General features: G+C 47.9%; 1 protein-coding gene across 2 annotated transcripts in view; it reads right to left on the reverse strand.

The window, feature by feature from the left end:
• ACACB (acetyl-CoA carboxylase beta) overlaps positions 1–25079 on the reverse strand; it is a 125016-nt gene that overhangs the window by 93629 nt on the left and 6308 nt on the right. For both annotated transcript variants that reach the window (XM_084992871.1, NM_001206399.1), the window contains 2 exon segments: positions 20441–20652; positions 14448–15103 (listed from right to left, as the gene is read on the reverse strand). In XM_084992871.1, the coding sequence (XP_084848997.1) occupies positions 14448–15094 (647 nt within the window). In that variant the 5' untranslated portion in view covers positions 15095–15103; positions 20441–20652.

A 25079-nucleotide genomic window follows, 5' to 3' on the forward strand; every position in this document is an offset into this window, starting at 1 on the left:
CTCAGATGTCACCATGGATTGGGCAGCAGGGGTTCTGCACTCAACCCTCACAGCCTCATGCAAGGGAGGCCATCATCTCCTGCTCATGATGAAGAAACCAAGGCCCACTGGCCTCAAGTCAATAGATGGCAAGTGACAGAGGGCTTCCACTCCAACTCTATCTGATTTTGAAGTCTAATTTTGAGGCAGAAAGTTATCTGGAATAAATGGAAGTAATGCCATCTATGGTCTGGACTTTAAAAAACAAGCACTTACATTTGAGAGACTATTATAACCCAGGGTTCTCAACTAGGAGCAGCTCAGGAGTTAACGAAACCAACTAGGAACCATGAGGTTGTGGGTTCGATCCCTGGCCTTGCTCAGTGGGTTAAGGATCCGGCATTGCCGTGAGCTGTGGTGTAGGTTGCAGACGCGGCTCGGATCCTGCATTGCTGTGGCTGTGGTGTAGGCCGGCGGCTACAGCTCCAATTAGACCCCTAGCCTGGGAACCTCCATATGCTGCGGAAGCGGCCCAAGAAATGGCAAAAAAGACAAAAAAAAAAAAAATTAAAAACATATTCTGTGCCTTGGCTCCCTTATAGGATACAAATACTATTAATCTGCCTCCTAGAGCATAGGTTCAGGGTTCAGCAGAGTAAAGAGTTGTAGCTGAAGTGCCTCTCTTCATGGGAGCCAGTTATAACAGCCCCAATGTGGGGCCATCGGGTTAGGACCCTGGTATTACCTAGCTCGCCAGTCCTTTCTCTCTTTTCTTTTGTAAGACAGAGATGTTCGCTGCTTTGAGTTGACCCCAAAAGGAAGTAGAGGCCTTACTACTATCACCCAGCAAGTAAGCAAGGAAGGACACTGCATAGCCCAGGAAAGACTGAGAACTTTAAATCCATCTTTGGGCTCCCAACTAAGTGGACCCTTGGAAATGTCTCAGGCCACCTGCTCCCTCAGCGCCTCCTGAGATGTTCACTTTGGCTAGGCCAGGGGTCAGCAAACTAGGGCCTGGGGGCCATGTCCAGTCTGCCTCCTGTTTTTTGTACTTCCCACAAACTAATCAAGGTTTTCATGGTTTTGAATGTTCAAAAAAGAACTGTCCTTTGTGACATGCAAATTATACGAAATTTGAATTTCAGTGTCTGTAAATCAAGGGTGACTGGAATACAATCAGGCCCATTTGATTTCATATCATCTGGGGGGGGCAGGGAAGTAAAAGGCAGGGCTGAGTAGCTGTGACAGAGACCATGCTGTTACAACACCGAAAATATTTACTATCAGCCCAGACTACTAATTAATCAGCCTCCCTAGGGGGTTGAGGGATTGGGGGAGGGGCGCCCAGGCGACTTCAGTTTTCACGGGCCCCCCCAGGAAATTCTAACAAACCCACAGGCGTGAGGCCCACCCACAGATCAACAACCAACATGGCCACATGGGCCGCTGGCCTTGGTGCTGAGCAGTATTTCCTCAGCAGTGACATCATAATGGGGCACTGCGGGGCTCGGAAGACCAGATTCTTCTGCCTCCCAGTCCTCAACTTTATTTCAACCCATTCGACTCAAGTCTCTTCCAAGAAGCCCTTCTCCAACCACTACGACCAACAGTCAATTCTCCATTCTCGGAACTCTGGCCCTGTCTGCACACCAAGGGATGCTGGCCAGCATCTTGGACCCTGCTTTCCCATTAGTTCTGGCTCCTCAGTAGATGCTCCAGCTGTCAGGACAGGATCCCAAATGCTTCTTGACTCCATAAGGCTTCTTCTGCAACAGAATTCTGTCATCACTTTATCGGCTGTGCAAATGTTTTCACTTAACTTCATCAGCATCCCTTGGTTAGAAGCTGGCTGCCCATAGAGAGCACTCAAGGCCAGTGCCCCTGGAGGGCTGGGCATAGGGACCCTGAAAAGGCCAATGAGGATTAGCCCCATTGGAGTTCCCATCATGGCTCAGCAGTCACGAACCCCACTCGTATCCATAAGGATGCAGGTTCGATCCCTGGCCCAGATCAGGGGGTTAAGGATCTGGCGTTGCCTTGAGCTGGGGTGTAGGTCACAGATGCGGCTCAGATCTGACGTTGCTGTCTGTGGTGTAGGCCTGCAGCTTCGGCTCCAATTCCAACCCCCAGCCTGGGAACTTCCCATGCCTCGGGTATAAAAAGAAAAAAAGGAAAAAGGATTAGCTCCACTGACAGATGAGAAAACCTAGGTTCAAAGGATTGATGGCATTTGCTCAAGGTTACACAGCTCAGTGTAGAGCAGGGCTGTCTCCATGTTTTTAGCAGCTTTAAGCTGAGAGAAGAACCACGCAGTAACCCAATAAAGCATCTTCCTATTATTATAAATACAGTAAATACAGTGACCACATGGCCTGAACTTGATGAGATGATTCCAATTTCTTGCATGTTTGTGAAAGCTGTCCTTTTGGATTAAAGTGTACAATTAGATGTGATTCAAGAGTTAAAGTTTTTTGGTTTGAGGGTTTTTTGGGTTTTTTTGTTTTTTTGTTTGTTTGTTTTTGTCTTTTTAGGGCCAAAGCTGCAACATATGGAGGTTCCCAGGCTAGGGATCGAATCAGAGCTGTGGCTGCAGGCCTACACCACAGTCACAGCAATGCCAGATCTGAGCCGAGACTCTGACCTACACCATAGCTCATGGCAATGCCGGATCCTTAATCCACTGATGGAGGCCATGGATACTAGTCAAGTTCTTAACCCACTGAGCCACACTGGAACTCCAAAAGTTAAACTTTTTGTGTTAATAGTGTTATGGATCAGAAAAAATGTTTATCCTTTGTAGACCACGTGGCCTGCCTTGGGTGCTCTAGGACTTGAGAGTTTCGGCCAGATGGGTTAGATTAGGGCTTCAATTGTGGAAGAAAACACTACCCTGCTCCACAAAAAAACAGTGCAGAACAAAGACCACGATCTAAATCTGGGACCCCTGCCCTTCTGCAGGCCCTCTGCTCAGACATGCTCCGAGCATCCCAAGGAGGGTCTCTCTAAAGGCTCTGTTAGTCTCCTCTGCAGAAGGACCTAGAACTGGAGGATCAGCCTGCCTCCAGGCAGGCTGGCTACACATCTGGGCCATGTCTCTCGTCCTCCTGGAACTCCACATCCAAGAAATTAAACCATCACTGAAGCCTTTCTGTCTCTAAGAGTCTTCACTTCCTGGTATGCTTACCAGCCACAGTAACTAGTTACCAGCCAAGTCCTTTAATCTTCTGACTAGTACAACATTAGGAAGGGCTTCTTATTTTGAGTCTATTCGAGTACATTATGCCTTAGAAACTGGCTGCCCACAGAGAGCCCTTTGGGACAGAGCCTGAGCAGGAATCCTGGTTATGCTCTCACCAGCACCAGCAGTCTCAGTTTCCTCATCTGTAAAATGGGAGGACAGCACCCACTTAGTGTCCCACAGTGGTGTTGCAAACCCAGCATGAGATCACACCTCCAAAGCCTTCAGCCTGGTATCCTGAAAGCACCGCCCAAAGGGGAGTAGTTAGGTTTGCCCCCGCCCAGGGGTTCCTTGAATTTGAATTACTAAGAAAACACCTGCTTCCCCTCCTACTACATCAAGAGTTCTTAGAAGGCAGAGGTCATGTTTCCCAAATATTTTTGTGTTCCTTCCTGCTTCCAAGTGCAGGCCTTACCCTTGGACTAGACATGTCCTGAGAAAAGAACAAAGGATAGAGACAGAGACTTAGCTACAAGGCTATTCTCCACCATATTTATTATAATAACAAAAAGGGAGAAAGAGCTCAAATGTCCACTATTTATAGGAGATTGTTTATACATTTTTAAAATGTATCCTTTAAAAGGAGCACTATGGACCAGTAAAAAGCATTTTGCAGAAAAAGGTTGGCTAATGTTTTCTCTAAAGCACCAGACAGTAAATAGGTTTTACAGGCCAGATAAGTCTTTATGCCGCTACGAAACTCTGCTCTGGAAGCACAAAAGCAGTCATAGAAGATGCATAACAGGGCTGTTCCAATAAAACCTGATTTGTAGACACTGAAATCTGAACTTCATGATTTTCACATCTCACCAGATAGTATTCTTCTTTAGATTTTTTCCAACCATTTAAAAGTTAAAAACTATTCTTTGCTCACAGGCCACACAAAAACAGGCTGTGAGCCACAGTCTGCTGAGTTTGGCAGCAGGAAAAAAAAAAAACAAAGGCTGCAAAAATATACAGCAACTGTTAATAAAGGTCATAGGAGGATGGGTGATTTTGTTCTTCCAAAAAAAATAAGCAAATAAGCCAAAAGCTTGTCTATAATTTTCTGAATTTCAACAACACACAGAGCACTACTTTGGTAATTTTTTAAAACGCAATAAAACGAAGGCAAAAAAGAAAATTGAAATGAAGCAGGTGGCGCTAAAAAGGGCTCAAGTGCAGAAATGCCTACACTAACCTGCTCAGGAAATAACCACAGCTGCCCAGAGGCACGCGGATTCGCCCTGGGGGCTTCACGGGGAGGTTTCAAAAAGACCTGCGGTCCGCAACCAAAACCTTTATTAAGCCTAAGGGGCGCAAGAGAAGGGTAAGCTTGGCCCCTGGCGAACCAGTCAACGCTGAGGCACCTGTGCGCTCATGAAAGCTCTTTTCGAATCAACATCACTGCCAAATCCAACCTTCACTTTAACCGCCAAGACCAGCCTAGCGTTGGCAAGGCGAGCTCCATCTCCCCAGCAGCCAAACTGAAACTGGCGTTTCTTTGGGTGGGGGTTGTGGGGGGGAGGGAGTGGTGCTTTAAAAAGACACGCAGCCTTCCTTTCCTGGGGACGGGAGGTGGGGGTGGTAGGGACTCTGTATAAGTTTACAAAAGATAACTTACTGGCCATTAAAGTTGAAGACTTACTTACTTTACTTTGCGACCAAGGAAACAGACCTTGCACTTGGCAGGACTCATGTTGATCTCCCGCCGCCCTCCAGGCTCCCGCAGGGATGCAGAGCATGCACCCCCTACTACCCTGAAGCAGACCCCGGGCCCGGGGCCCAGCAAAGTCGCGACAGGAAGGCGGAGACGCGGGCCTAGAGCGCCTGGGGCTGGGTGGCGCGACAGCCTGCAAGAGCCCAACTCCGCGCTGGGCTTCCTCCATCCCGAAACGCGTCCAGCGCTCAAGCGCCGGACACTGACGCGCGCCCCCTGGCCCCGCCCCCACCAAGAGAACCCCGCCTTCCGGAAAGGTCCCGCCCCTGAACGCGCCCCTCCTCCTATCCTGAGATAGAACCCAGACCCCTCCATCTCTCACATCAGGTTCCACACCCGGGACCCGCCAATCGCGACGTCACCGCTGGTCTTGGGCACCCGGAGGGCATGGCCCGAGACCGAGACTTTAAAAAGACCTCTTGGCTCCCCAGCTCCCCTAACTGGAATAGAACAATTCTAGGATGTCTAGGATGGCATCCCTCTGCAAACTGGCCACTGGGGAAAAACTTGCAAGCAATTCACGTGCTTGATCACACACACACAATAGGGAGAGGGTGGAAAATATGAATTATTTAAACTATGAGTCAGGAGTTCCCGTCGTGGCTCAGGGGTTAACGAATCCGACTAGGAACTGTAAGGTTGTGGATGCGATCCCTGGCCTTGCTCAGTGGGTTAAGGATCCTGCGTTGCGGTGAGCTGTGCTGTAGGTCGCAGACGCGTCTCGGATCCCGCGTTGCTGTGGCTCTGGAGAAGGCAGGTGGCTACAGCTCCGATTAGACCCCTAGCCTGGGAACCTCCATATGCCGCGGGTACGGCTCTAGGAAAGGCAAAAAGACAAAAAAAAAAAAAAAATTAAAATTAAAAAAATAACAAAATGTGAGTCAGATGTCGCCATGGCGCCTGGTAAAAGCCCCCCGCAGTCAACCTTTGGCTTCCAAGTTCCTGTTTTTTCATTCTTTCACCTCCACTTCAGCGACTGTTTGCTCCATGCTTCCCCTCCCCCCAGTGAGCTTCTAACACATAATTGGAACCATCTGGGTCCCCCGCTAAAATGAGTGCCTCCAAGACAGGAAAGACCCAGCAGCCCTGGGACCCTAAGCAAGCTTCCTTCTGATAAGACATTTATTGAGTGCTCTTTGGTGCCTTTATCGGTTTTTATTTTCACAATACACGTAAGGAAAAAAGATGCAGAGATATATACCACCCAAGGTGCCAGAGCGGGCAACTTGAACACAGGCAAACTAATTCCAGATGAATGAATGAATGCTTCTCCAAGTATCCCAAATAAATAAAAAGAATACTGAAACACTGCCTAGCAAACACTGCAATAATAGTCATAGCTCATGTTGGTAGCAAACACATTTTAAAATAAAATAATGTGTGCAAATGAATTCTCTTCTAAAGACACAGCCAGGAGCACACCTCCAGGGGGCGCCATCCATGCACAAGGTGAACAGTGACCTCCTCCTGGAGTTGTATAAGCAGCCCTGCCTGAAGGCACTGGTTAGCTCTACACATACACTCCACAAATAATGTTTGGAGGAGTTCCTGAAACATTATTGTTCAAGTTTGAGGGATAGGAAAGATTTCGCAATGTGGAGATGGAAGTTCCCATTGTCGCTCAGTGGAAGCGAATCTAACTAGCATCCCTGAGGATGCAGATTCCATCCCTGACCTCGCTTAGTGAGTTAAGGATCCAGCGGCTTGGATCTGGCATTGTTGTGGTTGTGGCATAGGCTGGCAGCTGTAGCTTGGATTGGACCCCTAGCTTGGGAACCTCCATATGCCGTGGGTAGGGCCCTGAAAAAGACCAAAGTAAAAAAAAACATAATAAATAACATTTCAACAAGAAGTCTAATAAACAAATAAAGCAGGTGAACAAAATTCTCAGTTCTTCAGTTTCTGGAAGTTTTTTTGAGGCCTTGTCTTCAATCCCGCCAAAAAACAGGGTGGTTGGGGAGCTTGAGGTTGATAGATACAAACTATTGCCTTTGGAATGGATTAGCAATGAGATCCTGCTGTGTAGCACTGCCAACCATGTCTAGTCACTTATGATGGAGCATGATAATGTGAGAAAAAGAACGTATACATGTATGTGTAACTGGGTCGCCATGCTGTACAGTAGAAAAAAATTGTATTGGGGAAATAACGATTAAAATAATAATAATAATGGAGTTCCTGTCATGGCGCAGTGGTTAATGAATCTGACTAGGAACCATGAGGTTTGATCCCTGGCCTCGCTCAGTGGGTTGGGGATCCCGTGTTGCCCTGAGCTGTGGTATAGGCTGCAGATGAGGCTTGGATCTGGCCTGGCTGTGGCTCTGGCATAGGCTGGCCGCTACAGCTCCAATTAGACCCCTAGCCTGGGAACCTCCATATGCCACAGGTGCGGCCCTAGAAAGGGCAAAAAAAAAAGACAAAAAAATTAATAAAAAAATAATAATAAAAGATTAGAAAATTTAAAAAAAAAACCTACCTTAGGCTGATTTTTTTTTTTAAGTTTCAAATTAAAACCAGAATGTATTCATCCCAAATGACCCAAACTTAAGTGTAACCACTTCAAAATAGGGAAAACAATTAAAATCAGGAAACGAAGGTATTTTAAAACACTACCCTGCCCAAAGTCAGTTAGGATCATAAGGAGAGAACTCTCTATTTACTAACATTACTAAGTTATAAAGCACGTTTGTAAGCGGGCAGTGAACTCACTTATCAGCAAAACCTGCCTTGAGTGGATGCAAAGTTATGTATATCTTTGTCCTATTTTATGTAAACAGTTTACGCCTTCTGCTGGGGAAATAGTAACACCATAGTGTGTCACATAAGGCTTTACCTTCCTAAAAAAAATTCCCAAGTTCCCAAATACATTGGGTCCTGGGTGTTTCTTATGAGGGATTTTGGGCATGTGTGTGTATTGTGCTTAGAATAGTCCCTGCTACATAGTAAGCACAAAAATGCACATTCTCGGAGTTCCCTGGTGGCTCAGCAGGTTAAGGATCTGGCATTGTCACTGCTGTGGCTTGGGTTCAACCCCTGGCCTGGGAACTTTTGCACACCATGGGTGTGGCCAAAAAAAAAAGAGAGAACGTATTACAAAAATATTTATATTCACAAAGGCAATATTCATAGGTGGATTAAACCACCTATAACACATAATCTTTTCAAGAAAATTTTAGCAAAAGTTTTAGCCAAAAAGAAATGCTGGCTCTTAATAAATGTGTGGTAAAGGGGCTGGGGAGGCTATAAAGAAAGCCTCCAAATAGTTAATCATCATTATCTTCACACAGTATGATTATGAATCATTTAAATTTTCTTATGCATTTTCTAACTTTCTGCTGTAAATATCATAGTTGTAAGGAATTTGAATGCTGTTTAATAATACACTGCAAAAAATACGGGGAGGGAAAAGTGAACCAACCAGTCACTTCCTAGATAAGAAGCTGATGCCCAGAGAGGTTCAGGGGTCTGTCTGAGGCTTTAATTATTGGCTCTGGAGCCATTTAAACATAGACCCTCAGCAGATGCAGTTCAGAAAGTGGCCTCCAGGAGTTCCCGTCGTGGTGCAGTGGTTAACGAATCCGACTAGGAACCATGAGGTTGCGGGTTTGGTCCCTGCCCTTGCTCAGTGGGTTAAGGATCCGGCGTTGCCATGAGCTGTGGTGTAGGTTGCAGACGCGGCTCGGATCCTGCGTTGCTGTGGCTCTGGCGTAGGCCGGGGGTTACAGCTCTGATTGGACCCCTAGCCTGGGGACCTCCATATGCCACAGGAGCAGCCTAAGAAATAGCAAAAAGACCAAAAAAAAAAAAAAAAAAAAGAAAAAAAGAAAGAAAAAAGAAAGTGGCCTCTGCACTCCCAGTAGTGATGCTGGTGCCTAACCTGGACCCCAGGAAAAGCACCTCCACCCTCCTAACTTATTCTTTCCACTAACGGGAAGAGTTAGGAGATGAGGGAATTTATCAGGCAGCCTTCGGCTCTGTGACCTTGGGGACATCACCTACTCTCTTGGTAGACTGGATGCACTAGGTCCTTTGTGGCTCTAACAGCCTTTGCTTTTGTTTGTGTGCAGAGGAGTAGATGGGGGGTGCTGGGAAGAGAACAATGGGAAGATTGGGAAACAATTTATTAATTTATAAGCATTTTCTTCTTGGCCAATTATTGCAAATGGTCTGGGTTCAGGGCAGGTCTAAGGACCAAGCAAGAGATGACACAGTTGAGTGGGGCAGCTAAGGTTTGTCTTACCCATTCAGAGGCATGGGGGCATATATTGCAGGACATATGCGCTTTGGTCATGCAGCTGGTGAGAGCCGACTCTTGCCCTCAGGGAGGCCGTGGTGGGGGTCTGAGAAGCCAAAAGCCCAGGACATTCTCATCACAGATGGTCAGAGTAGGGGAGTGGCTAAGAGCACTCAAATTGGGGGCCAGGTGAGGTCTGGGATGCATGAGTTTTCCACTCTGCCTTCAAGTGCCTCAGCATCCTTTAAAACAAAGTCACGGTGGTACCCCCCTCACAGGGCTGGGGTCCAACTTAGTTACTACCAGCATAGCACTTAAGGCAGGGCCTGGAGTGCCATCATTGTCATTTGAGGCAATGCACAGTGCCACAGTAACGGCCAGGGACCTGCAGTTAGACAAGTCTGGGTTCTAATCTCAGATCAGTCCCAAGCCCCCTCAGCTGCAATTTTCTTTTTTTTTTTTTCCTTTTTTCCTTTTTATGGCCCTACCCAGGGCACATGGAAGTTCCCAGGCCCAGGGTTGAATCGGAGCTGCAGCTGCCGACCTATACCACGGCCACAGCAACACCAGATCTGAGCCGCATCCACAACCTTCAACGCAGCTTGCGGCAATGGACCCTGAACCCACTGAGCAAGGCTAGGGATCAAACCCACATCCTCATGGATACTAGTCGGGCTCTTAACCTGCTGAGCTGTGAGAACTCCATAAACTTATTTTATAACTTTAAATTTCAGGACTGCAGTTGCGTGATCTTGAACCTGTCCCATCCCACTCAAGCCACACATGCACCCCTTAGGGTAGAACAATTAGGGTAACAAGCTAGTAAGAGGTGGCTTTGAAACTGGTATCTTACCCCAGGTCCATCATATACTAAACACTCTGCTGCTTATTAAATAAGTGGGGTTGCTCTGTAACCTTCATTTCACAGTGTGTGAGTAACTGTTTTGCCGTATCATGTCATGTTCTCATCAACTCTATTTCAAAGGGTTGCATGAGAATTCCAACCAGGGGCGGGAGGAATGGTTTCCAAGTCCAAGGAAAGGCCACGTTCCAACTCCTGGCCTGAGATGAACCCACAAGGAGAGAGACAGGAGGGGAGCCCTGAACAGATGGCATGGTCATGGGATAATTGTAGCCAGCCCTTGTCAGGTGAGAAAATGTAAGGGAAAGGTAAGGCTGCACGACTGTATTAAAGGCAGAAGAAACTTGAAATTGGGAGTTTAACTCCAGGACTAACTCTGCAAAGTCACAAGATTTATGCCGAAGGGATTTTACGAGAACAAAAGTTCTAATGCTGCTAAAGAGGGACAAAACACCTAGTGGTCTATTCATTCATCCACACATCTATTTATCAGTTCATCCAACCATCCATTCATTCATCCCCAGACTCATTCATCAAGGGTCTTGCACACCCCTGAAATTCAGAATTCTGTCTTTGGCAAGTTTGGATTGCCTGTTTCATTTCTGTATTTGGCCACTATTCCATAAATATGGCCCTGTTTTCATGGAACTGGTGGTCCTGGATCATTAACAACCAAGTAGAACAGTACAGAAATCAAAGACATCATCTCAAGGAGTGATTAAGTTTTCACAATACATCAGAGGGAACAAACAAGAATAGAGGCACCTGGGGAATCTTTCAAGGTGGGCTTTGATCCCTGAAGATACTTCCACACGGGCTTCTCATGCCAGTTCATCAGAAAAAATGAACACATGCTGGTCCCTCCATGAGAGGCCTCTGATTCCAGGACTCAGCTGGGGCTGAAAACGCTCTCGGGGAAAAATCCAGATCTTCGGAGGCACCAGAAGAACTCCTTGAGTTACCCCTGGTGCTAAAATTTCAAATTCTCAACTCTGAAAAGCACATGTACTGGGAGCAAAAGAACTGTGTGCCCTGTGAACTTTATGATGATGTGTCACAACCCAGGAGTCCAGTCCAGCCTCCTCCTCCTACAGATGAGGAATTGGAGGCTCAGAGAAGGGAAAAGGCCTACCCAAGGTCACACAGCATGTTGGTCCTACATCCCCTCACCCCCCAATGCACCTTCATCTCTATGACTGGTGCCTCTCATTTATAAAAACTGAACCCCCTCTGCCCCTTCCCCAGTTCTTTGCTGGGCCAAGGTGGGACAAATGATTTACATACAGTGCTAAGTTTGGGGTTTTGTTTTTTCCTTTTTTTTCCTTTTGGCCACAGCATGCAGCAGCTTGATGCGGGATCTCAGTTTCCAGGCCAGGGACTGAACCTGGGCCACAGCGCTGAAAGCACAAAATCCTAACCACTTAGACCACCAGGGAACTCCCATATGCAATGAAGCTACAAGGGCAAAAAATTCACTTCATTATTTGGCTCACAGCAATGTAAAGATAGGCCCTTAGTTAGGCATTTTTTACCTTGATAAATGTGCCAGCCCAGAAAAGCTATTTTTTTGGTGGGGTTGGGGTGTATTTTTTTTATGGCTGCACCTGCAGCATATGAATCTGAGCCACAGCTGCACCTATGCCACAGCTGCAGCAATGCCAGATCCTTTAACCCACTGCACTGGGTCAGAGATTGAACCCACACCTCCACAGCGACCCGAGCCACTGCAGTCAGATTTTTAACCCACTGTACCATAGCAGGAGCTCCAAAGAGCTGTTTCTTAAAGCACAAACCAAAAAAGACTCTCAAAAGAGTGGCAGAATACAGGGAGTAGAAAGTGGGGAGTCTTGCCCCCGACTCCATATATTAACCTACCATGAATTAAGTGTTTATTCTCCTGATAAGTGTCTTAGAAATACAAATTCACTTAATCCTCACACATTTCTAGGAATCCAGGACTCTGGGGAGAATAATAATAGAATCATTTATTACATTGGGAAGCCTATTCGTTTGATTTTTTTTTTTTTTTCTTTTTAGGGCTGCACCCACAGCATATGGAAGGTCCCAGGCTAGGGGTCAAACCAGAGCTGCAGCTGCCAGCCTATACCACAGCCACAGCAACACCAGATTCAAGCCTCTTTTGCAACCCATACCACAGCTTATGGCAACCCTGGATCCTTAACCCACTGAGCGAGGCCAGGGATCAAACCTGCATCCTCATGGATACTAGTCAGGTTCTTAACTCAGTGAGCCACAAGGGGGACTCTGAGACATTCTTAATTAGAACTGGTAGGAGGACTGCACACAGTGGTCTCTTTCTTAGGGGAAGTCTGTGCTGGCTCTGTGCTGTCCCGTACCACAGCCACCAGATGCGAGTTTTCCCTTAAAGATCATCAAAATCAGTAGAGAGAATCTCCATTTTCCTCTATCTCCAATTTCCAACCACCAGAGTTAAAATTAAGCTAATCAGGAACATGGTGCCTATGGAAGAGCCCATTTCCTCATCCCGGATTCCTCATTTTTGGCAGAGCGTGTGCAAGAGGTGCTTAAAAGAAGAGCCAACAAGATGTCACTCCCAGGGCAGAAAAACAGACTGGAGGTGGGAAGGAATGCTAAAACAGCAGGGGCTCTTTCTGGCTGGTGGAGTCACAGTCAGTGGCTCTTTTCTACTCTCCACTCTCTGGTATGGCCTAAGTTTTCTACCTGTATTCCATGTGTAATTTGGCAGTGGAGGTGGCAAAACCTGAAAACAGCAACAAAAATGAAGCCAGTGACTTCCCTGCTGGCTCAGTGGGTTAAGGATCTTGCGTTGTCACTGCTTTGGCTCTGGTTACAGCTGAGGTGCTGGTTTGATCCCTGACCCAGGAACTTCCACAAGCCACTGACTACACTCCTGGGGTAGTCCCACCTGTGATGGACCTGGAGGTATTGAGGTAAGAGGTAGAGGGGCCCCTGGGCTGAGAACAGCTGGGACTTGTTAGGCTGAGTAAATTGGGCCTGTTTCTCTTTGACACGTCAAGGAGAAAGTTGATGGCGGGGGCTGAGCTCTGCTGGGGCAGAAAGATAAGATATGACTACATCAGTCACCCCTGGGGTCAAGGAGAGCTCCACAATTACACATGCACAGTAAGAACCCTAGGGCTCAAAAGGGAGCGGGCGCCAGGCCATAATAAGTCCTGATACCATCCTGGCATCCTTTGCTCTGGAATCCATCTTTGCCAAAAGATGCTCACACTTATCAGAGAGGGCCTTGTGCTCAATCAGGTGTGAAAAATAAAACAAGATAATGGTCTAAAGGTAAACAAAGACCTGGAAGAACTGTCCTGTGTAAGGGATTTAGATCACTTCTCTGGCGAGCTCCCCACTCGGGGATGCCCGTACTCCCATTCCTCTTTAGGGTGTATATTACGTTTTTGTTTTAGACTTAAATAAACTACCATTCTGTGCTCTCCCACATGCTGTACTGTGTCTCTAACAATAAACTTTATATCCATTTCACAGTCTTTGCCTCCCTGAAACACTCTTGCTTTCAACAGGGGGCAAGAATCAGGAAGTTCTACTTTTAGCCTCTAGCTAGTGTCTAGGATTCCTGGTTTTCATCCAGGCTGCCCAGGTTCAATTCCTGAGCAGAACATTAAGATCTTGCTCCAAGCCATCACTCACTGCTGTCTCTCCGAGATCAGTACTTGTTTGATGGATGTGGTGATAGTATTTGAATCTCTGCTTTTAAGGCATCCCTAGGGAGGGCACATTTTTCAGTTGTTAGTTACCTATTGGATAAATGAACGGATGAAGGAACAAACAGACATCTCAGAGTTCTCTTTGTGGCTCAGCAGTAACGAACCCAACTAGCATTCGTGAGGTTGCAGGTCCAATCCCTGGCCTCGCTCAGTGGGTTAAGGATCTGGCCTGTGGTGTAGGTCACAGATGCAGCTCAGATCTGGTGTGCTGTGGCTGTGGCGTAGGCCGGTGGCTACAGTCCCAATTCGACCTCTAGCCTGGGAACTTCCATATGCTGTGGGTGTGGCCCTCAAAAAAAAGAAAAAAAAAAAAAAAGGAAAAAAGAAAGAAAAATGTCTCATCAGGACGCAGGGAAATTGTCCCTCCCTTTGGGTTCCCTTCACTACTTTGGTTCTTGCCAGTCTGAGCTCCTTCAGCTTAAATTGTAATTGGTTCTTATATAGGTCATCTTCCCCCAACTAGACCCCGATCTTCTAGAAAGCCAGTTTCCTGGCATGGGGCCCTGCACATGCACAGTAAATGCTCAACAAATGATCTTGATGGGAGGGAGGGAAGGGCAGGAGCAGGCTTCTGTCATCTGCTTTTCACCTGGCTACCCTCACAGCATGGGCATCAGTAGGTGGCTGGGCTGAGTGGGAAAGGGTGCAGCCCCCACCCTAACAGCCTCCTGGTTACAAGGACAAAGGGCTGTTACCTTATCGTGGTGACAGGGGTCTCAGCCTCGCCTGTGGTCGGGGCAGCCTCCAGGCCCAGGGTCCCCAGGCTGGCCCGGCTGCCCTTCCGGGAGGAGTCTCGGAACAAGCCAGCACCAGAGTCCTCATCAGAGGAGTTGTCGTCGAAAGAGCCCAGGATGAAGTTGGTCATCAGCTGCCTCTTGATGTGCTCTTGTTTCTTGTCTTGTCTGGAGAGAGTTTTGGCTCGCTGGCCCTGGGGTCTGGCTGGCAAGGCCAGGCCACTTGCATTTGGGGCCTCCAGGCCTGCGGCCCGAGTCACGTTGGCTTGGGGTGCTGCGGGGGCATCAGAGGAGAAGAGGGGGTTTCCTTGGGGGTCCTGCTGTGGGGGTGGCCGGGAAGTTCTCTGCCTGCTGGTGTCTTTGGGGCCTTTGTGGGAGGCAGGCTCAGCCTGGCTGGAGGTCTTTGGCAGAGAGCTGCTGTTGTCATTTTCCTGCAGAGGCTCTGGGGAGCTGTCTGAGGCTGGGAGAGGCTCCCGACCCAGGAGGGAGGGAGCTTTCGGTTGACTTTTGGTGACTGGCTTGGAGTCCGTCATTTCACCCCAGACTTTTAACCAGGAAAAGGTCAGGCAAGAGATAATCAGGCAGGATAGAAAAAGGAGCAGGGTCATTCAGAAAATCTGTAAAGAGAAAAAGAGAAACATTTTGGGATCTAGGCAATCATGCTGTTTCACTCTTAAAGGAGCTGATGTGAGAGCCAGTTGGGGTTCTGTGTATTCTGCTGAGAGAGCCGGAGGGGAGAAGCACTGGGCAGGGAGTGGAGAAAGGGTTCTCCTTGCAGCTCTGTCCATCACATGCTCTGTGGTCTGGGGTATGTTTCCTAACCCCTCTGGGTCTCAGTTTCTCATCTCTACTTTAAGATATATTAACACGTGCTCACCATAAATCACAAATGTGCATGTGACAGAGAACCAAATGAGATCACGTACATTAAAGGACTCCGTTATAGGATCATTATTCATAATATCCCCAAGGCGGAAACAATCCAAATGCCCAGTAACTGATGAAAGAATAGACAAGATGTGGTCCATCTATACTGTGGAATACTATTCAGCCATAAAAAGGAATGAACCATTGATACCTGCCACAACATGGGTGAATTTCAAAACATTATGCTAAGTGAGAAAACCAGTCCCCAAAAGGCCACATATTGTATGATTCTGTGTAGATAATACACTAATATTAGGCAAATGTGTAAAGATGAAAAGATCATTGATTGCTTGGGTCTAGTGGGATGAGGGGTGAAGGCTAAAGGGTATAAGATTTCTGTTCCCAAACTGATTGTGGTGATGGTTGCACAACTCTCTGAATATACCAAAAACTACTGGATTGCATACTTTACATGAGTGAGTGGAATGGTATATGAATGTCATCTCGATAAAGCTTATCTTAAAAAGAGACTGCATATTCCAATTTGTAGATAAAAGGGAATGTTGCTTCTGTCATTACCATCCTCATCACTGACCTCATCATCACCATCATTGTATTTTTTTTTTTTTTGTCTTTTTGCCATTTCTTGGGCCACTCCGATGGCATATGGAGGTTCCCAGGCTAGGGGTTGAATCAGAGCTGTAGCCATGGGCCTGTGCCAGAGCCACAGCAACACAGATCCGAGCCGTGTCTGCAACCTACACCACAGCTCACGGCAACGCCGGATCCTTAACCCACTGAGCAAGGCCAGGGATCGAACTCGCAACCTCATGGTTCCTAGTCGGATTCGTTAACCACTGACCCACGACGGGAACTCCACCATCATTGTATTATTATAATCAACACCATAGTCTTGGGAGGAGGAAGAGCACCCTGTCTCATTTTCCTCATTGCAGTAGTGTACCTGCGGCATATGGAAGTTCCCAGACTAGGGGTCGAATTGGAGCTGTAGCTGCCAGCCTAAGCCACAGCCACAGCAAGAGGGATCTGAGCTGCGTTTGTGACCTACATCTCAGCTCACGGCAATGCTGGATCCTTAAACCAGTGAGCGAGGCCAGGGATCAAACTCGAGTCCTCATGGATACCAGTCAGACTCGTTACTGCTGAGCCTCGACGGGAACTCCAGACAGGCATTTTCTTTTAAAATTTTAACACAGGAGTTCCCGTTGTGGCTCATCAGAAACAAATCCAACTAGGAACCATAAGGTTGCAGGTTTGATCCCTGACCTCACTCAGTGGGTTAAGGATCTGGCGTCGCTGGAGCTGTGGTGTAGGCCAGCAACTACAGCTCAATTAGACCCCTAGCCTGGGAACCTCCATATGCCTCAAGTGCGGCCCTTAAAAAAAAAGAAAAAAAAATATTTCCTTACATTGACAATGTCCCTGGGGGACAAGACTGCCCTCTCATGAGATCCCCTGGTCTTAACTCCTACATCTCCTCCCTCCATTCTGAGGCTTCTGGGGGAACATCTTGGGACAAGGTCTACTTCTTACTCATCTCTTGCACAAAGTAACTCCTCAAAGAAAAGTTTAAAAAGCATGAGTAAGAGGAGTTCCTGAGATGGTGCAAGGGGTTAAGAATCCAACCACAGCAGCTCAGGTTTCTTTGGAGACATGGGTTTGAGCCCCAGCCCTTGGAGTGAGTTAAAGAATCCTGGTTGCCACAGCTGCGGCTTGAATTCAATCCCTGACCCAGGAATATCATATGCCATGGGTGTGGCCACACGCACACCAAAAAGCAGGAGCAAGAAAGTTCAGAATCCTGAAATTTCTGATTCCCACAGGCCCTCAGGACAAATTTTGAAGTCGGTAATAGGTAGATGGTATTGCCCAAAATGGTACAAACACTATCCTGGCTTCCCCGGGAGCTCCAACAGCTTAAAGCCCTTTCCACGCAGGAGGTTGGGATGGTGGGTAAAGGTCCTTCAAGACACTGCCAAGTGGTCACTCTGGCTCTCACAGCCTCTGCTGGCCACCTGAGCCAAGCCTTTCACAACTCCGCAGCCCGCCCCCTCCACCTTAGCCAGAGGGTACAGACCGCCTTCGTGGACACAGCCTGTTCACTGGTCTGCCCTTGCCAACTCAGAGACCTTTGGACCTTTGGGTCATCATTCATTACTGGATCCTGGTGCCCAGCTTGCTGCTGGGTAATAGCAGGTGCTCAAAAATCGTGTACTGAATCAAAGCTAAATCCAGGCATGCCGGTTGAGCACCGACAGACGGCTTGAGGTGGGCTGGGAGTTTGACTTTAGGGTCTCATTTCTGAAGCTGCATTCAGGGACACCAGAGGGAACAAGCAAAGTGTCTCCGTGGCAGTTCTGGAGTAGCGTGCCAAGCAAAAGACCTTACACACATGTGGCCAATTTCAGGCACGCTTGAAATTCACACATTGGAAACTGTCAGAAGGAAGCAAGAGTGAAGTGCACTACACTGAAAAGCGAAGCCTCTCCCCACCCCAGACAGAAAAATACTTGAGTTATTGCTGAGAAAGTAAAAGCAAAAATATGCTGCAAAGGTTTGGGGTTTAGGAACCCTGAGAATGCATTCTTTGCATTGATTCCCATTGAAAAATCAATCAATATGCGGTTTTGCAGAAGGCAAGGGCTTCAAGGACTTGCTCAGGAAACCCTGGCTGTCTGGACGAATGGATGGCTGATGGGGACCGAGGGTGGAAGGACTGCAAGGTGGTCCAGTGGATGGCAGATGGGCGAGATGGCAGGACACATGTGTGGTAAGAAATTGAGGGCTGTGGGTGAAGCCACCAGGCTCTAATTGGAAGCCCTTATAACAGAGGGATCAGCAATTCTTCCCATTTGCCCTCCTGCCCCCACTAGGCAAATCCTTTAAGATTTACTGTTATTCTGATCAGGGCCAGTGGACCTAACATCCCAAACCTACCTTGCAGAGGTTACCTGCACAAAAACCTCAGGGTATTCCCTTTCCTTGGCAGAAAGATGACAAGGGACCCACAGGCCACCACATGAGAACCTTCCCCATGTAAGTACATAGAGACAAAAGGGGACCTCTCTGAGGAAGCTCCCAAAGAAACCCTCTGAGCCTCAGTTTCTTCACATGTAAAATGGGAATAGCAATTCTTTCCCCGTTTACCTGCCTCAAAGTTGTGCTTCGAAAAACCAATAGAGCACAATGGAATACTTCTCAGCCATAAAAAGGAATGAAATTGTGCCATTTGCGGCAACATGGATGGACCTAGAGATTATCATACTAAGTGAAGTAGATCAGACAGAGACAAATATCATATGATATCACTTATATGTGGAATCTAAAAAAAGATACAAAGGAACTTGTTTACAAAACAGAAACAGATTCAGAGACTCAGAAAACAAAACTATGGTTACAAAGGGAAAAGGCGGGAGAAAGGGATAAATTAAGAGTGTGGGATTAATATATGCACACTACTGTATACAAAATAGACAACAGGACCTATTGTATAATACAGGGAACTCAACATTCTGGAGTAGACTTTATGGGAAAAGAATCTGAAAAAGAATCAGTACACACACACACACATATATATAACTGAATCACATTGCTGTACACCTGAAACTAACACAACATTGCAAATCAACTCTACTCCAAGATAAACTATAAAATAAACTGAAAACCATCCATTTCCACACACACACAAAACCTTTATAGCATTTACATCTACAGAAACCATCAAGCAAGTGCACTGCCTTCCAGCTTCCAATCCTCAGAACAACTTAATGGATGTTACGATTGCAGTGGTCTTGTTTTCAGTACCATTTTACAGTTTGGTAAACTGCAGCTCAAAGAAGCTTGGTTCCTTGCCTTTGCTCAAATCCAAGCCCAACGCTCATTCCTTTTCCACTGTCCCGCCACCAAGAGTGGATATAAATAAATTCCATGAAGCGGAGGGTGTTACCATGTTGCTACAAGCAACACCTGGCTGTGTACCTGGACCAGGGGAGCTACAGGGCCAAGTGTACTTAACTGCGCCAGACGTGCATACAGTCTAGAAGGAGCTCGGTGTGATGAGACCTGCTCATCAACCCAGGTCCCAAAGTCAGCGGTGCCGCAGATTTAAGAAGAGACAAAGAAATAGAGTGGGGATCAGGGGGCTACCGCCTTCGAGAGGCAACAGCAACTCTCTGAGCCAAGTCATGATTCTTATTTGCTGTTTTCTACTTCCTTATACGTACAGAATCACATATGGCATTTACAATGTTACTGATCAAGGCTATAGACATGCAAGGCACAGACCCTTTGTATTTATAGATGCTATAAATGATTAACCCTCCAGAGAAATTTTATATTGTTTAGGCTTAAGGCTCTTACGCCCTTTCCTCCAACTCCCTTAGGGTTCTGGTCATGAGAACAAGAATATCAATGTCTTTCCGTCAATGACATCTGGAGTATTTGGCAACTTGCTTTCAAGCAGCCACTCATATGATGTACATTTCCCGTCTCACTCCCCTTCCCCCAGAGGTCTGGGAAAGTCTTATATATTTTGTAAGCCTAGATTAGCGTTATTCTTCAAGTGCCATCTAGTTTCTTTGGCTCACTATGGCTTGTATACATGCATATCTGGCAAGCCTCCAACATCGGTGCATGTTGTTCAAGTCCACAACCCCTGGAGTCCTTCCAATGAACCCTTGCGGACATGCTGTGCCGAGCGGCTGCCCTTCACTGAAACAACCCAGCTGACCCGAAAACCCAGCGAGGGCCAAAGCTATTTTTATTTCTTGCAAACCAAACTCAAGCAACAGCTGCCTGGTGCCAGGGCAGTCGTGGCCCTGGTCATAACGAAGGCAGGAAACCACTCGCTTCCAGCAGGTGCTGGCTGGCCGCCAAGCAAGGGCTGGAGAGGGAGGGAGGGGTCATGAGTTTGTTTTCCAGCCCCAACCCCTCAACACGGCCTCCATACCTGGCTGGCCTTTTGAAGGACAGAGAGGACAGAATGTCAGCGGGAATACCAGCCACCCTGTTGTACACTGGATTTTTCCTCCCACCCAGATGAACCCCGAGCACTCGCTGCCACTTACGGTCACTGCAGATGGGGCCACCAGCTCCATTCTCGTGTAGTCTGACAGGCACCCACAGGGTGACTAAGGGAAGTGGGCCCGGGGAGTGTCACCTTTCAGCCAGAGGCTGGTATGATGCACCATGCCATGGGGGAGGAGCCTGGACCAGCCCATGCCAGATACCAATGAGTTTTCTCCCGAGTCAGGTGTACAGCACACTCTTAATCTGTCATCTGCAAATATAAGACACAGCCACTGTGCTAAGAGCTTCACACACATGATCAACTTCTCCCTGTAGCCCTCTGCAAAAGGTACCACTTCTTCCTCCACTTTTTTTTTTTTAACCTTTTCTGGGGCCGCTGCCATGGCATATGGAGGTTCCCAGGCTAGGGGGTCTAATTGGAGCTGTAGCTACCGGTGTACACCATAGCCACAACAACATAGGATCCGAGCCACGTCTGAGACCTACACCACAGCTGATGGCAATGCCGGATCCTTAACCCACTGAGCAAGGTCAGGGATCAAACCCACAACCTCACGGTTCCTAGTCAGATTCGTTAACCACTGAGCCACGATGGAACTCCCTTCCTCCACTTTCATAGGCTCCATCACTCCCCCAATTCACAGTTTTGGGATCCAGTGGCCTCACTTTAAAGCCCACACTCCTTATCATCGTGCCCTCCCACTCTGTGTGCAGAATTTCCCTCCATGAGGCCTGAGCAAGATCCTAAGTCAGCAGACCCGAGAAGTGACTGTCAGGACGGACGGCCTGGTTTCTTTGAGCTACAGGTTTTTATTTATTTATTTATTTATTTATTGTATTTTTGCCATTTCTTGGGCTGCCGCCACCACATATGGAGATTCCCAGGCTAGGGGTCGAATTGGAGCTGTAGCCACCGGCCTACGCCAGAGCCACAGCAACGCAGGATCCGAGCCACGTCTGCAACCCACACCACAGCCCATAGCAACGCCAGATCCTTAACCCACGGAGCAAGGCCAGGGATCAAATCTGCAACCTCATGGTTCATAGTCGTATTCGTTAACCACTGAGCCATGACGGGAACTCCAGGTTTGTTTTTAAATCTCTGCTGCATCCACTCCCCTAAGGAACTAAAATGCAACCAAGACATAAAGAACAAAACTACTTCCCTAGCCTTGGGGTGTTCCTCCTGGGAATGGCTTCAAGGGAGACAGGCGGGATCTGCCCAGAGAAAGAAATGAGCTTTCTCAAATCAAGATTTAGCTGCTAGAATCCCAGCATCAGGAAAAGCCACATCTGGAAAGCAGTTCAGAGAGAACTACTTCCAGGGGTGAGGATGGCTGGGAAGGAGAGCTAAGAGGAGCATTTTCTCTGGGCCTTTGAAGGCTGAATAGGAGTTTACCAAGTTGCCAGGGGAGGCGTGGGCAGGAAATCTCAAACAGAATTTGCTCTTGGCACCATGCTTATATGCCAACTTGGCCAAAGTTACTAAACCAGGAGCGGGGATTAGCAAATTAGTTCTATTGAGAAGGATACTCATTTGGGGTTTTTTTAGTATTTTTGTATCTGAAGAAGACATGTGACAACCTTCAGGTGATAAGGGAGGGAAGTGTACCTCCCCTACACACAGGAAGACCTGAGAAGGCACACACCATGTGTAATCCAAGGACCTTGCTTTGGCCTGCGATTGTGGCTAAGGGCACTGGGACAGTGCCATGCTTCCTTACCCCAGAGGAACAAGTGCTCAGAGATAGCAGGTGAATTGCAACTCTCACCTCTAAGAACAGACTCTTGTTCTGTTACACTCCTTAACTACAAAGACTAACTAAAGAGCCTTATGCTAATAACGATTACACCTCCTGTTAAAATGAGTATCTTGCATTCAGGATCATGTTTACTCCTCACAGCAGCCTGACAAGGGAAGTACCTATTCTTATTCCATTCCACAAATCACGCGTGAGAATTCAGTGTCAGACAGGAGGGGTGAATTTCCCAAACTCACACGGCTTGGAGGCACACAGAATCAAGCCCTGCTCGGTCCAACTCCAAAGCCTGGATTCATAAGTGGAGGTGAGCAGGCTACTGAGGCAATGGATTCATCAGCTATCCTCATGGATGGGTGGCATCAGAAACCAAGAAAAAAGACACGGGGCCGGGTGGGTGGTCAGCAATTCTGCAACTCAACACACAACAGAATGAGGTCTCTGGAGAAGCCCAGCAAATACTGTTAGAGGAAGCATAAAATATCTACAACCACTTGATCCTAGAATCGAGCAGGTGGGCAGCCTCGGGGGCTGCCGACTTGCGAACAGCTTCCAGAAGGAAAACGCATTTGAGAAACTGTGAATTTCAATCTTTCCCCAGTTAGAAAAAGGCTCAGATACCTAAAGTCCTAGGGTCCTCTGGGAGCCCTGACCTAGAAAGGGGTGTGTCCCCAGTGCCTGGTATATTGTCGGTACTCAGTTAACACCGGCTGAGCCAAACCCAGCTTTTGATGGGGTTGACCTGTGCCAGGCGGGGGAGGGTACGCAAAACCAGCCCAAGTGGTTCCAGACTGGCTCCCACCTCGGGGAAATGTAAGAGAAGCAGGTCCTCCACCTCCAGTGGACAACTGACTGCCATCTCAAAGGCCTCCGGGGCTCCTCTGTGGCCATCCTGCCTCACTCGAGTCATCCCAGCAGATGACGGATGAGGTCGACTGTCCCCCTCACCCAAGGTCCTGGTCCCCCACCACCTTTGCAGGTGGAACGCCACCCTCCTTGCTCTCTATTCCTTCTGTGCCAGGAATTTGCATTCCTCAACCATTACTCAGTCACCAGCAGGTCATTCCTAGGTGCCATGCCGCTTGGCACAGATGCGGAGCAAACAGAGCAGGAGTGGTCCTGCCCCATGTGGGGTTTATGCTCTCGCTGAGGAGCAAGTAAGACCACAGAGGATCATAAGGGCACAACCAGGGGAATCGCCACAAAGAAGACGCACTGAAGGACCATGTGATGGGGACCCGCGCCTTGGCCTTCGAGGGGAGGGAAGGCTTTCTCAGGCATGTCTATGAGATGGAAGAGGGTGATTTCACCAGGCAAAGGTGGAGGAATAGCGTCGGAGGCCCATGGAGCCAGAGATACTGAAGCTCAGAAGGGGGAGGAGCCAGGTACTCTGCAAGAACCCAACAGTCAGCCTGGAGCTGAGAAAAGGGTGGGGTGGGGGTGGGGCCGCAGTCAGAGATGCTTTAAGGGAGTCCTTTTTCCTTCTTGGAGCTATGGAGAGCTACAGCATGAGAGCCGACAGCCAATGCTACAGTCTGGCCGCCTGGGCTGGAATCCCAGCTCTGCCACCTACAAGCAGCATGGTTAACCTGAGTCTTAGTTTTCCCAATCTCAGCAGCACATCATCGGTGGATTGTTTAGCTGCACATAAATGAAGCCAGCAAACAGGAGGCGTTGTCAGGCTTGCTGGAGTATTAGTGCTGATGGCCTCTGCCTTGGAGACCACAGATTTGATACAACACTTACCCTGATGTGGAGCTGTTAGGTAGCGAGGACCTCTTCCCCCGCTGCCCTGGCTCTGCTGGCTGAGGGCTGCCACCCCAGCTAGTCCCAGGGCAGGGCCATTGCAGTATCCAACCTGAAAGGCAGTGCTGTAACTCCAGAGGAGGAAGCCTCCTCCTGTTGGAGCCACACACTCCCCTGGGGATAGCTGCTCCCCTTTGAGGCTGCCCCAATGCTTCCCGGCAGCTTGGGAAATCGGGTTGCGAATGTCAACCGAGCCCCACGGGTGATTTGCCTCCCTACAAAGAGGTAACCTCTCGGAAGTTCCCTTGTGGTGCAGCAGGTAAAGGATCTGGTGTTGCAGCAGCTGCAGTGCAGTCACGGGTTTGACCCCTGGCCCAGGTACGTCCAAACACTCCAGGTCTGGCCAAAAAAAAGAGCAACCTCTCTTCTGCCTCTCCCCTTTCTTTAAGAATATGTATTTGAGTCTTGGGCCTTCAGCTTTCCAGTTTTGAAACATGGCAACCTCACAGGGCTCTTGTAAAGACCAACTAACGAGAACGCTTGGGAGAGCTTGGACACAAGTATCAATGGCAGACTCAGGGACCACTTCTTGCTAAATTGCAGCAACACAAAAACGTCAAAGGGCAGGGAGAGGATCTGAGGGATGGCCTGGCCCTTGGGATCCTGATGGAATCCCAGTTTACAATCTCAGATAGTGTAGGCAGGCCGGCCTCGCTGATGGATTGAGTTTTGTGGCAGGAATTAATCCAGATCATTTTTGAGTATGAACCTAAGACCCCTATGGGCAGTGCAATGGAATGAACGTAATATATGATCTGGAGATGCTAGATTCAAGTTCTATTTCTGCTCTTTTTTCTTGCTCTTTTTTTTTTTTTTTTTTTTAAAGTCCACAGCTGGAGCATATGGAAGTTCCCAGGCTAGGAGTCAAATCGGAGCTGCAGCTGCCAGCCTCCCACAGCCACAGCAAGGTGGGATCCTTAACCCACTGAGCAAGGCCAGGGATCAAACCCGCATCTTCAAGGATGCTAGTCAGATTCATTTCCATTACGCCACAATGGGAACTTCCTATCAAAGCTATTTTTGAAAATCCTGCAGTCATAATGTTACTCAAAGCAAACACAAAAAACCTCCTCATGGACACCTTGGAAAGTTGTCATGGCACCATTTATTA

Source organism: Sus scrofa, chromosome 14 (assembly GCF_054392235.1).
Source record: "Sus scrofa isolate SSC_HxYL_T2T_F1_AM1 chromosome 14, Sscrofa_HxYL_maternal_Yorkshire_Landrace_v2.0, whole genome shotgun sequence".
Taxonomy (NCBI): Eukaryota; Metazoa; Chordata; class Mammalia; order Artiodactyla; family Suidae; genus Sus; species Sus scrofa.